At 43.1% G+C, this 12,788-nt stretch overlaps 1 protein-coding gene across 1 annotated transcript in view; it reads right to left on the bottom strand.

Moving 5' to 3' along the window:
• AGBL1 (ATP/GTP binding protein like 1) overlaps positions 1 to 12,788 on the bottom strand; it is a 606,328-nt gene that overhangs the window by 581,653 nt on the left and 11,887 nt on the right. The window contains 2 exon segments of the mRNA XM_026448330.1: positions 8,061 to 8,154; positions 12,553 to 12,684. Coding sequence (XP_026304115.1) covers positions 8,061 to 8,154; positions 12,553 to 12,684 — 226 coding nt within the window.

The following is a 12,788-nucleotide window of genomic DNA, read 5'->3' as shown; positions in this document are numbered from 1 at the left end:
AACTGGAGTGCAGTGGCCAGATCTCAGCTCACTGCAAGCTCCACCTTTCCGGTTCACGCCATTCTCCTGCCTCAACCTCCCGAGTAGCTGGTACTACAGGCGCCAGCCACCTTGCCCGGCTAGTTTTTTTTTTGTATTTTTAGTAGAGACGGGGTTTCACCGTGTTAGCCAGGATGGTCTCGATCTCCTGACCTTGTGATCCGCCCGTCTCAGCCTCCCAAAGTGCTGGGATTACAGGCTTGAGCCACCGCGCCGGGCCCACTGATTAACTTCTATGACAAGTGAAAGTTCCTAAGAGCCTGCTTCTAGTCTCTAGAGAGAAAATTGAGGGAAATCTATGGAGAGGTGTGAGCAGTACTAGCTTCAGCAGATAAAGCTTCAGCAGATAAAGATGGAAATGCAATTTCTGTAGAGAACCCTCATCAGGGGAAAGTGGTACATGTAACGCCTCCCCAGGATATGAAGGACCAAGGGAGGTTTGTTTTGTTTTGTTTCTGGAGGCCCGTCTGTGTAAGTTATTTGATCCATACAATATCAACATATCAAGCACCCTTCTCACTGTCCAGCATGTCACCCTCAGGAATAAATACAGAACCAGCAATGGCAAAGATCTGCTCACCAGTCCAACACACCTCAACCAGGACAACCTACATGCATGATGAGTTCCTGAGCTCCTCCTCCTGAAGGAATTTGGAGGCACATAGAATGTTGTCAAATAAAAGTCCTAATTCAAGGCATGTTTGTTTTGTAATATGTGGAAAAGTGTCTTGGAGTAATAAATGGTGCCTTGAAGTTGGGGTAGAAGGCTTGGTTCGGCCTCTCTGGGTTTCGGTGACCTCATTTTAAGATGAAGGAGATGATAAGAAGGTCCCTTAAGACCTTCAAACTTTAGATCCTACAACTTGAATGTCTATGGCTCGCCCTAATCTGGAAGAGCTCAGTGGCTTCTTAAGAAGATGACAGGGCTTTAACCCTATAAATCTAGTTGCCAAGGCTTAATTCATGTAAGAAACTATTCATTCCCCATCAGCTACAGGCTTGGAGTCAGGTTGCAGATGCAATAATCACTCTGTTAGTAAGTTGAGCTCATGGTGCACGCCCCCAATATCAGCACTTGTGAGGCTGGGGTGGAATTTTTTTGCTCCTGTTCCAAGGTATTTGAATTAGAGTGCTCTGGAGACAAGGAACAAGCAGAAAGTGCTGAGTCATAGAGTGAAGCCCCACTGTGAGACCATGCCCTGGAGACCACAGACTCTAATGTTGAATGTAGAGTCACGAAGCCCTCAGTTGGGGCTGGGAGGGAATGAAAACCCGGGCGGAACTCAGTAACTATTTTGAGAAGCAGAAAAGATCACTGTTTCTTGTACCTTGGATTCCCATTGCCTCAGTGAAAAGTAACTGAGTCACCCAATCACTCATGATCTCATGGAATCCATTAGCTCTAGCTGAGTCTCACTCATCTATCAGCTACTATGATTAGATAAAGTGGAATGGTGTGATGGTTGGAGAAAGCCCAGAAGACCTGGCTTTGGGCAAAGGCAGTGAGCGATTTGGGTGCAGGGAGAGGAGAAGCAGGATATTTTTTTCTAGCTCATAAATTGAAGATGAAATCACCAGAAAGGGCTGCCAATAAAGCGATGCCCAGTAATCCTGTACTTAGGCAGAATTCTAAGGCCAGGGAGGCCCTGGAAGATTGGTCCTTTGAAGGGAGAATATCACCTAACACTATTCCAAGCACAAGGAGTTACTAGGACAGCCAACAGGAGACTAAGATGAAGAATTTGCTTATGAAGCTGGCTTGAAAACCAAACATATCCATCTCCTCCCGTTGCCAAGGTGTTTAAGCCCAGGTACTCTGACCTCCATAATCTCATAGCATGAGACTGACCCTGAAGGTGAAGAGATGAATCATAGCATGACCTTCCTGCTGAAAACCTGGGGGGGCATTAAGAAGGTGGGGATATTAAAGATGTTATCCTCTGTGAGGGTGAGACCAGCATGGTCTTGAGCAACATGCTTCCTGACTTCCTGTGTCCTTGGGGTAGCTCCAGAGAAAGTGAAGGTGAGGGGTGAGGGAGCCATCCCAGCCTATGGGCAGCCCCGAGTCCTCTTTCTCGAAGTGTGGAGCAATGGTCAGAGAATACAATGGGCTTCAAGACCTGGCCTCTGCTAGGAAGATCCAACCCATTTCCAATTGCCTATGATATTTATGAAGCAAGGCAAGCCAGCAGAGTCTAAAATCCTAGGAGACAAACTGCTGATAACATCTGATAACCCAGCTTCAAAGGTTAGGTTCAATATTACACTGTAAGAATACAACAGGATCAGAGGGGATGTGGCTGCGCTTTGGAAAAGGTCAAGTGTGTGGCCAGTGGAAATGGTCCTTATCATTACCAAAACCCTCAGGCCTGTCCTGGGAATGAGGGCACAAAGGGACAGCCTCCAGAAGAAAGCATTGAGACGTGGAGTAATCAGAAGCTTTCCTAAGGTCACAAGATGAGTCAGTCGCAGACAAGTCATCTGTCTTGCCTCAATAAATTTCCCTACTTAGTGAGTCTGGACAGCTCAAAGACAGCTTTAGTGCAGATAAACAAGCTTGTCCACAGTGGAACAAACAAGCAAGAGGTAGCACACTCTGGCCCAGTGTCATTTCCTCCTCCCTACTTCTATAAAAAGCACCCCCAGAAATGTTTAAGCCCTAGCTGAGTTCACTAACAGACCAAACACTGGAAGCCTATTTCAAATAGATGGCAAAGTTTTAATGTGAATGCTGTCCCCACACGCCCCTCCAGTTCAGATCTTTCCCTTCCCCAATCTCTGTCGGTTCCCCCAAACAACTCTAAATAATAGAAAAGACTCTGAACTTTTTTCTTCCCTCCAGTGAGAGAAACTCTGCTCCCTTTCAAGCCAGTGGCTGCTGCTTCATAGTCTCTCAGAGTGAGTTCTCTCCCAGAAGGCACCTCACTCCCTCATGCAGTAGAGCTCTTGGGAGGTGTGCCAACTGATGTTTCACATGTTTGGATGGGGCAGAACCCCGCATGTGCAGCCAGCCTGCGATCAGGGGAAAAGGTAACAAATATGAAGTGCCTAGCATAGCACCTACTCAGTACATTCAGGCTTTCATTCATTACTACATAGGGAATTCACCAATAATTTTTCTATTAAAGTATTTCTTTTCAATGTATTTATTTATTTTAATTTTATTCATTTTTTTTGAGACAGAATCTCACTCTGTCTCACAGGCTGGAGTGCAGTGGCACAATCTTGGCTCACTGTAACCTCTACCTCCTGGGTTCAAGTGGTTCTCCTACCTCAACCTCCCAGGTAGCTGGGATTAAAGGTGCCCACCACCATGCCCAGCTAATTTTTGTATTTTTAGTAGAGATAAGGTTTCATCACATTGGCCAGGCCACTCTCAAACTCCTGACCTTAGGTGATCCACCCACCTCAGCCTCCCAAAGTGCGGGGATTACAGGCATGAGCCACCATGCCCAGCCTTTCTTTCTTTCTTTCTTTCTTTCTTTCTTTCTTTCTTTCTTTCTTTCTTTCTTTCTTTCTTTCTTTCTTTCTTCTTTCTTTCTCTCTCTTTCTTTCTTTCTTTCTTTCCTTCTTTCCTTCTTTCCTTCTTTCCTTCTTTCTTTCTTTCTTTCTTTCTTTCTTTCTTTCTTTCTTTCTTTCTTTCTTTCTTTCAAGACAGAATCTCACTTTGTCCCCCAGGCTGGTATGCAGTGGCATAGTCATGACTCACTGTAGCCCCAAACTCCTGGGCTCAAGCAATTCTCCCAACTCAGCCTCCTGAGTAGCTAGGACTACAGGTGTGCACCACCACACCCAACTAATTTCTTGTACAGACAGGGTCTACCTATGTTGCCCAGGTTGGTCTCAAACTCCTGGCCTCAAGCGTTCCTCCCACCTTGACCTCCCAAAGCACTAGGATTACAGACGTGAGCCACCACGCTCAGTCTCATTTGAATTTAATTAAGAGCCTATTATCATCTAGGCACTGGGCTAGGAGGAATGGAAAATAACAAGATACATGTAATTTGATTTCTACTTTAGGAAATATAGAATTTAGAGAGGAGAAAAGATACCCAGGCCAACATAGTACAGGGTTCAATAGAATGCATGTCGAAAGGTTGAGGAGAATAGATTCCTTTTCTCTGGTGAAATGGAGCAGGTGGCATCCAGTGAATTCTGGAGACTGGGTAGGACTTCTACCACTGCACAAGGCAGCATGGCATTCCAGAGGAAGGGAGAGACATGGGGAAGAAGAGGGAATTTCACACTCAGGGATAGTTGGCTGGAAAGAGAGATGAGAGCAGGGATGAGAAACCAGTCTGGAAAGGGAAGCTGAGGCAAATTTCTGATGGCTTTGAAGTGAAGGAAGACCAACTAGAGGGCTATCGTAGCAGTCTAAGTCTGACCATAACTGCTCCCACTAGCATGGGACTCATGAGGAGCCAAAGGAAGGAAGTAGGCACAAGTCAACACAAGTGTGTGCAACAGGGGGGGTATTTGGGAAGTGGAGGAGGCCTGAAATAGCTGCCTGCCTTGGGGCGAGGGCTGGCACAAGGCCACAGAGGGTTAGTGACATTGCTCTTCATGCCCCTTCTCTCTAGCAGGTATGTGGTTGGAGCTTCTGTTGTAAATCTTGCCCTGCGTACTATCTGGAGACAGGGCTTCATTGGAGGACAGCTGCACATCTAATTTTAGCTTCATGCTAGAGAAGTAGGGCAGGTTTAATCTCCATAGGAGGGAGGAGTCATCGTGACACAACACTGGGCATCTGCTCCCACAAAGACATCCCGGAATAACTCTCCCATAGCATGCTAGCATTTGGAGGATGATACGTAGTAGAGCTATCCATGTCCCTTGACATGCTATTTCATCCCTTCCCTGCAAGACCCCCCTCAAGCCCACAGGTTCTGTCATCCAAATGGCTTGAGTTGAATTCATCTGGGTATGTCTTAGTTACTATTCGTAGGATCGAGTTTGTGAAGGATGGAAATTGGCAGGAAGTTCTCATCTCCAGACTCTTCCCCAGCTTCTGCTGTCTGATGTGCAGCAGACAACCAGATATCCCACAGTATTTGTACTAATAATGATTAACAATGTCATAGCATGTCAAAACGCACAATGTCTTTACACATATTTTTTATTGCCCATGATAAACCTAGGAGGTAAGGCTTGACATTCATGCTTTAAGAAATGTCAAAGTTTAGTTAAGAAAAGTTAAATGACTCGCCAAGGAATCTGGTACAAGGAGGCTTACAGAGCAGGTCTTCCAGTTTCATTACCTTTGTTCTTATCTTGCTGTTGATGAGTAAGGATAAGATAGAAAACAAGGTAGCTTTGGGAAAGGATTCAAAAGCAGAGGGAATAGATATTTAGCCTTTGAGAGGAAATAGCCATTTGACGGAGGAGTAAGACTCCTCTATCATTAAGCAAATTGTTCCATGGGTATAAGCCATTTAGATGGAAAAGAAATTTAAGCAAACTTTAACTACATATGATTGTCTTACATATGATGGTTGTAGAAATAAAACGCTGGCAATAGACTGTGTAAGATACGCCAGTGGTGGCTTAAGAGCTGAGGCTCATCTATCAGACAGGGTTTAAATGCCAGCTCTTTCACCTAAAACCCAGCATGTTACTTCTTTCAGTTTCAATTTATTTTCCAGTAAAATTGGGGGCAATAATAACACCTGCCTTGCAGAGCAGATGAGCGGCTCAAAGGAGGTAATGCATGCTAAGAGCTTAGCACAGTGCAGGGCACCTAATAAACACCATGCCAATGACAGCTATATTGTAACGGTTGGTGGAAAAGCCTCTTTCCTACAGAGGTTTGGTTTTAATATGGCATTTGACTGAAGAAGGGGAACCACTTTGCCCAAAATTTACAGAACAAACCAGACATGTAGAAATATGCCTGAGGTCCCTGGAAGGCTCCTTTTGTTATTGGAAGCACCCTACTCCCACTCCATTAATCCCTGGTGTTACTTTCCCACTTGCCTCTGGCACTTCGATCAGATCTGTGCCTGAATTCAACTCCCTTTGCAGGAGGAAAAGAAAGCATTAAAAATGGCAACTAGCGTGAGTCTCTGAGGAGGGGGTTTCTATGCTTTGTTGATTTCTCCCCCCTACCCCACAAGCTTGGCCTGAATGAGGAAGACAGTAAAAGCTCTGAGCACCCCAGAAAGGAGAGACCTAGTGCCTTAATACCCATGGTTATGTGGGATGAGCTTCCTAGGGGAGCCTTCCAAACAACATGGTACCCAAGTGGCAAAGAGGAGAAGACTGAGTGGGAACCGTATATGGATGAGCCCAGCAGACATCACAGAGATTTTCACATAATCTAAAGGAAGAAACCAGATATTCCTGACCTTCTGAACAGCTGAATTATGACAGCATCAGATTAGAAGAAGCCTTGTGAATAGGGCAGAAAGATAAAGTTCATAGATTGGTAACCAAAGAACATGTTGAGACTGCAGATGTCAGCAGCAAAGGCCTGCACACAATGATAAAAATGAGACATATCCAACTCATATATATGTTCAAATGGACATGAGATGATTGAGGACAGTCTGCATTTTTCCATCAACACCCCGGCACTACCATGGCTTCTTAGAACTCAGATGTACCCCAGGAAGCGGGGGGAGAAGAGTGAAATCCCTGGATGAACCAAAGAATCACTAATTTGAGTTAGATTCCTGATAAGACACAGGTTTATATTTCTTGTTATCTGGCACAAATGTAAATTTAAAACAGAGTGAAGTATAATTATAGAAAATACATTTTTTTGGTCCCTGAGTTTTTTATTTTGAAGATTTTTACCTACTAGATGAGGGTTCTTAGTAGAATTTAATTGAATTTCACTTTGCAATAAATTCACACCCTAGAGAAGATGCTTCCAAAATGAGAGACATAGAACACTGACCCCCCCTCCTTCCCCTAAAAAAAGTGATCTCAAAAAAAAAGAAAAAAAGATAGTTCCCCAACTAAATCAATTTTGGATCAGGGTATACTAAATAACAGATATTCTCAATATGTGTTGGCTTTACAAAGACTCTGAGAAGTCTTACAGTAAAGAAACCAGTATTCAATCCAGTATTTCTCAACTTATTGGATGAGATTTTTTTTTTTTCACTGAGATATAATGTATTTCACTCTAGGAAATGCTTGGTGTAGAGAGCTGCAGGTGAGAATGGATGATAATGGCATAACTGCAGTGACCCAAGAGAAAAATAATCAGGTGGAACATGAGCCTAAGATTGATGCTAGATTGCAGAAAATATCATGGTTGGGCATGGAAATGTTACTCGCCAAATGACCCCATCTATCTTGGAAATTGGCTGAATTTCTTCTAATATTCTTTCAAGGTCCTCGCTGAGTCACTACCATAAATGATGGATCTTAATGGTCCCGAATATCTCTAAAGCCTTCATGTCTAACCATCTCCCTTTTTAACTTGATGATTCACTCCACTCCAGCAAGCAGAGGCAGGGAGAACAGGCTGAGTTTCATTTTCCAATCATAAAAATACATCTCAAGACTAGCACATGACCATGATGGACTATTATAAGGCCCAGAACTCATGCCAGAAGTTTAACTGGCTGTCTCTTTAGAGACCCTGTCATTTCTGAAATGTCTTTTGAAGCTTATATTTATTTATGGTAGAGTTGCTATGAGTAAAATGTATATACCTGAGGGCTTCAGGCAAAAATAACATGAGGTTTTGAGTCTGAAAGATCTGGATTCAAATCTCAACTCTACTATTTTCTAGCACAGTGACCTTGGATAAGGCTCTCAACACATTTTAACTTCCTCATCTGAAAAAGAGAATAATAATATACCCATTCAGGGTTATCATAAGAATTAGAGGAAATGACTTATGAGTGTGGAGGGATGTAAGCTGGGAAGGGATAAAGACATGGTACCATATTTCCAAGGGAGAAATGATCACTAAACTGAGCTGGAAACATCATGAAAATATATGTGGGGCAATCTCCATCTCTCCATCTGTTACAAAAAGGGCAGAAGTATTACATGGCACTCTGTACCTGATTGCTTGGGTGCGCTTTTGGGTATAAGGAGTAATAACCTTGAAAAGCAGTTCCATGGCTCCGTTAATTCCCAGCATGGCTCCCATGGAGACTAAGAAAGACAAAAGCACAGTAGTTATGGTCACAAGTGGATGAGTTAAGGCTCAATACAACTTGTATTGACTCCTTTAAATCTTTAAGGGGCAACCTGATAAACAAGATAGCTCCCTTTCTTTTCTACCCTGGTTGCACGTTCCTCTACAATTTCATACTCGGGTCTCCCACATGACTAAGGTAATGACTTGACTATGCCCCAACTAGAATGTCAATGAAGAATCAGTTCTTCCTGCCCAGCAGTAACTAGACTGGGAAGTTTTTGCCTTTTTGGCCAACTGGGTAGTTGTAAAAACATTGCCATAGATCTGAATGGTAGAAAGAAACTCAAAAGAGATATCTGGTTAGATAAATACAACTTTTGGATGTTACTCTTGTCTCCAAGGATGCCCCAGCTTCTCTCCAATATTCCCAGTACCCTACTCCACTTAGATCACTTTAGGTAGAGCTCTGCTCATGTCAAAAAATAAGGAGTCCACAGGACACAAAATAGAGCCAGTAAGCAGGAGGACAAAATTTTCAGTGGTAGAAGGAAAGAGGGTTATCTTTTAAGGTGTGACTCTCATCTGTCTTTCCTCCATTGGACTTGTGTGTTTAAGAAAAAGGCCTATGAATGCCTTGTGCTTTAGACTAGCCTTGATCTGAGAAAAGTGGGAACAAGAAATCTTAGAGAAGCAAAGAGAGGGAAACAAGGGTGGCTGACACTGAATTGCTCCAGCCCTCAGGAAAGGAAGCTAAATGGAAATCTGAAGATTCCTCATCCCACTAGTCTTTCAGATAGGGACTGCAACTGATGTCTTTGCTATTGCAGAGTGCATGTTCCTGGAACATGCACTCTATGCATATGTCCCTCCTGAGGCTAGTACATGAAGTAATTGCCTGGATCAAAATTCAGAGATTTGGCATCCTAGTATGGAAGCCATCAATCTTCCACTCTTGTGGCTACTCACTCAGCTCTTGCTTCCGAATTGGGAAAACATACTAGAGAAAACTCTTGGCAAGTAATTTTAAAAACTCTGGTACTGAGTAAGGGAGGAGTTAATTTTAAAAGCACTGATTCTAATATGGAAGATTTTAGGCTTGAAATTGGAAGAGGATAACAATAAGAAATCCTCACTGAGTTCACCTTTGTGGGTGCCTGTCCGAGGTTAGAGCTCTGGCAGCTCTGTAAACATCCTCATTGGCCATCTGAGAACTTCTGAAGGGTTCATTGGGCTCTCACAGACCCATTAGGGTTCCAGCCAACTCCTTCTGAAGATAGGAGCTGTTTAGAAAGCTTTGCTGGAACATTCAACAGTGGCTAATAATTCATGGAAAAGATAGTAATCCACAGGCTTCTTGAACTCTGCTTGCCTCTCATCAGTAAAGTCAATGTATAGAGAGTGACAGTATAATTTTTTTAAATACCTTATGGAAGAGTGAGTTGGTATAATCAACAAAGGCTTAGAAGATGAATCAGATAGCCACCTCCTCATACCCACAGGAAAATCCCAGGACTTATCAGAACTCCACCTGAAGGAATTTTTCTATATCTCCATAACCATTATATTTAAGGAAGGCAAGTTTTTCAGCCTATTTATGCTTTAGGAAACCAGGAAATGCTTCACATTTCAGTCTGCTGGCACACTACAAACATGGGTGGCACACCTTCTGTCTATTCGTTAATGAGAGTTGTCCTTTATACAAAGCCACAGTTCCTCTTTTCCTTTATTAGAGATGGGTGTATACAAATCTACTCAGCCTTTCCCCAGTGCTCTCTGGTTTTCAGGTCAATATATGGGAGACGGGTGAGTAGAGGCTCCATCTGTGAACAAGGATTCAAGCGTCTATCCCGTTATTTCCCCAGAAAGACTTTCTTTTTATGAGTCCTCCATGTTTATTAAGAGAATTTACCAATGAAAATCAAGTTATTGCGGTCAGGCACAGTGGCTCACACCTGTAATCCCAGCACTTTGGGAGGCTGAGGTGGGTGGATCACCTGAGGTCAGGAGTTCAAGACCAGCCTGGCTCTGTCTTTACTAAAAATACAAAAATTAGCCAAATGTAGTAGTGAACACCTGTAATCCCAGCTACTCAGGAGGCTATAAGGTACAAGAATCATTTGCACCCAGGAGACAGGCTGCAGTGAGCCGAGATCGTGCCACTACATTCCAGCCTGGACAACAAAGTGAGACTGTCTCAAAAAAAAAAAAAAAAGGAAAAAGAAACAAAAGAAAAAAAAATCAGGCATTTTAGTCATTCTTGGGTAATTAGAAATAAAAAGTCACCTATTATCTCCCCATATCTGTACTCATTCTACTACTTCAAAAGAGTAAGGGAAAAGTATAGGGCAGGGAAGAGAAACTAGCAATTATCAAGCAGTTGCCATGTGACAAACATGCCCATGAACATTCTCCTATTTACCCCATCTACCAAGTCTATGAGCTCCACTATGGCTAATAGTGTCCACTCGTAAATTCATACGTTGAAGCTCTAATCTTCAGTACCTCAGAGTAGGACTATATCTGGAGATAGGGCCTTTAGAGAGGGAATTATGTTAAAATGAGGCCATTAAGGTGGGCCCTAGTCTAATGTGGATTTATGTCCTTATAAAAAGGGGGAATTTGAACACACAAAGAAACATCAAGGATGCCCAAGCACAGAAGAAAGACCATGTGAGGACACAGGGAGCAGACGGTCATCTGGAAGCCAAAGAGAGGGGCCAGTAGAAACCAAACCTGCCGACATCCTAAGCTCCAATTTGTAGCCTTCAAAAATGTGAGAAAAAAAGCACACAGTAGCTCATGCCTGTGACCCCAGTACTTTGGGAGGCCGAGGTGGGCGGATCACCTGAGATCAGGAGTTCAACACCAGCCTGACCAACATGGTGAAACCCTGTCTGTACTAAAATATAAAAACTAGCCAGGCATGATGGCAGCTCCCTGCAATCCCAGCTACCTGGGAGGCTGAGACAAGATAATTACCTGAACCTGGGAGGTAGAGATTGCAGTGAGCCAAGGTCACACCAGTGCCTGGGCAAGAAAGTGAGACCTCATCTCAAAAAAAAAAAAGTGAGAAAATACATTTCTTTTGTTTAAGTCACATAGACTGTGGTATTTTGTTAAGGCATTAAGGCAGCCCTAGCAGAGCAATAGTAATCATTATTACTACTATGATTTTGTAAAGGATGAAACTGAGATTCAACATGTTAAGTACTCATGCTTCATGACTCATAAGAAATAGAATCACAGTCAAACTCAGGTCTTTTTGGCTCTAAGCCCACGTTCTTTCCCCTATCGACTATATAACCTTAAATAATTGTAACTTTCATTTCATAGGAAGGGAACCCAGAAAGAAGAAATGAAAGTCTATGCTCGTTACATATGAGATAGGAGATATAGGATCTAATGTATTAGTAAAACGTTTCCATATGGAATAGAATTAACATGAGTTCTGGAGTTAGAAATTCCGCCCTCGTGACTTTTTATCTATATGAATTCAAGCAATTGCCTCACCTTTTTTTTTTTTTTTCTTTTTAAGACAAGGTCACCCAGGCTGGAGTGCAGGGGCATGATCACTCCTCACTGCAGCCTTGACTTCCTGGGTTCAAGTGATTCTCCTACTTCAGCCTTCCAAGTAGCTGGGACTACAGGCACATGCCACCACACCCAGCTAATTTTTTGTATTTTTAGTAGAGACCAAGCTGGTCTCAAACTCCTGGGCTCAAGCAATCTGCCCACCTCATCCTCCCAAAGTGCTGGGATTACAGGCGTGAGCCACCGTGCCTGGCGCTGCTTTACTCTTTAAAGTTTCTCCTTCTAAGCTATAAAATTACAGGTCTAAATACAAAATTACTATGATAATTAGAAATAAATCAAATCAGGAGATAGCAAATAAGTATCAGCTGAGCTATAATGTTCCTAATAATTACCTGGAGGACCCTGTTGAGAAGGACCATGGGTTTTTTTAAATCGTAAGGGATGTTGTAATCAATGAGCAATTTCAGGAATATGGAAGGGAGATCTGTGATGTGAGAGTCATTCTACCCAGATATAACACTTCAATGTGACAAGGAGTCTTGTAAATAAAGTCTGCCTTTCTCCTGTCATATCTTTTTTACCTTGTAGTACTCATAGAAAAGCCTAGAATGCTGTAATGTGTGACTGTCAAGGAGAAACAATATTGAAGTCCATCTCTAGGAGCAGACTCAAGAGCTCTACCTGGCTAAGGAGAAGATGAAGAATTAACTTCTCACCTCCACAGCCTCTGGATTGTCAGCCTCCTTTATTTATCTGGCTGGGACCATCATGTGAATCTCTCACCCATTCTTCTCTTCCAACCAGACCCTCACGCAGTTTCCATGTGTCCCAGCCCTGGTTTGGAAGCCATCCCCGAGAGCCACAGTAGAGTCACTTACCACTGGAGGCAAACACACGCAGAGCCCAGAGACAGTGGAGGAGGTTCCGGCCATGGGATAGGTTCTTCCTGACCAGAATCAATGTCACATCAAGTGCTTCCAATTCCAGGGCCTTCCGTCCAATCTTTTTATCTAAGAACACAAATCAATCTATCTTAGCTGCCCTTCACATTGATTCTGGATTGTACAATGTGTGGAGTGGAGGAAGGGGAAGATGGTGAAGGAGGAGGATAATC

Source organism: Piliocolobus tephrosceles, chromosome 6, assembly GCF_002776525.5.
Source record: "Piliocolobus tephrosceles isolate RC106 chromosome 6, ASM277652v3, whole genome shotgun sequence".
Classification (NCBI taxonomy): domain Eukaryota; kingdom Metazoa; phylum Chordata; class Mammalia; order Primates; family Cercopithecidae; genus Piliocolobus; species Piliocolobus tephrosceles.
The sequence above is the reverse complement of the archived record's forward strand: the minus strand, read 5'-3'. Positions and strand labels throughout refer to the sequence as shown.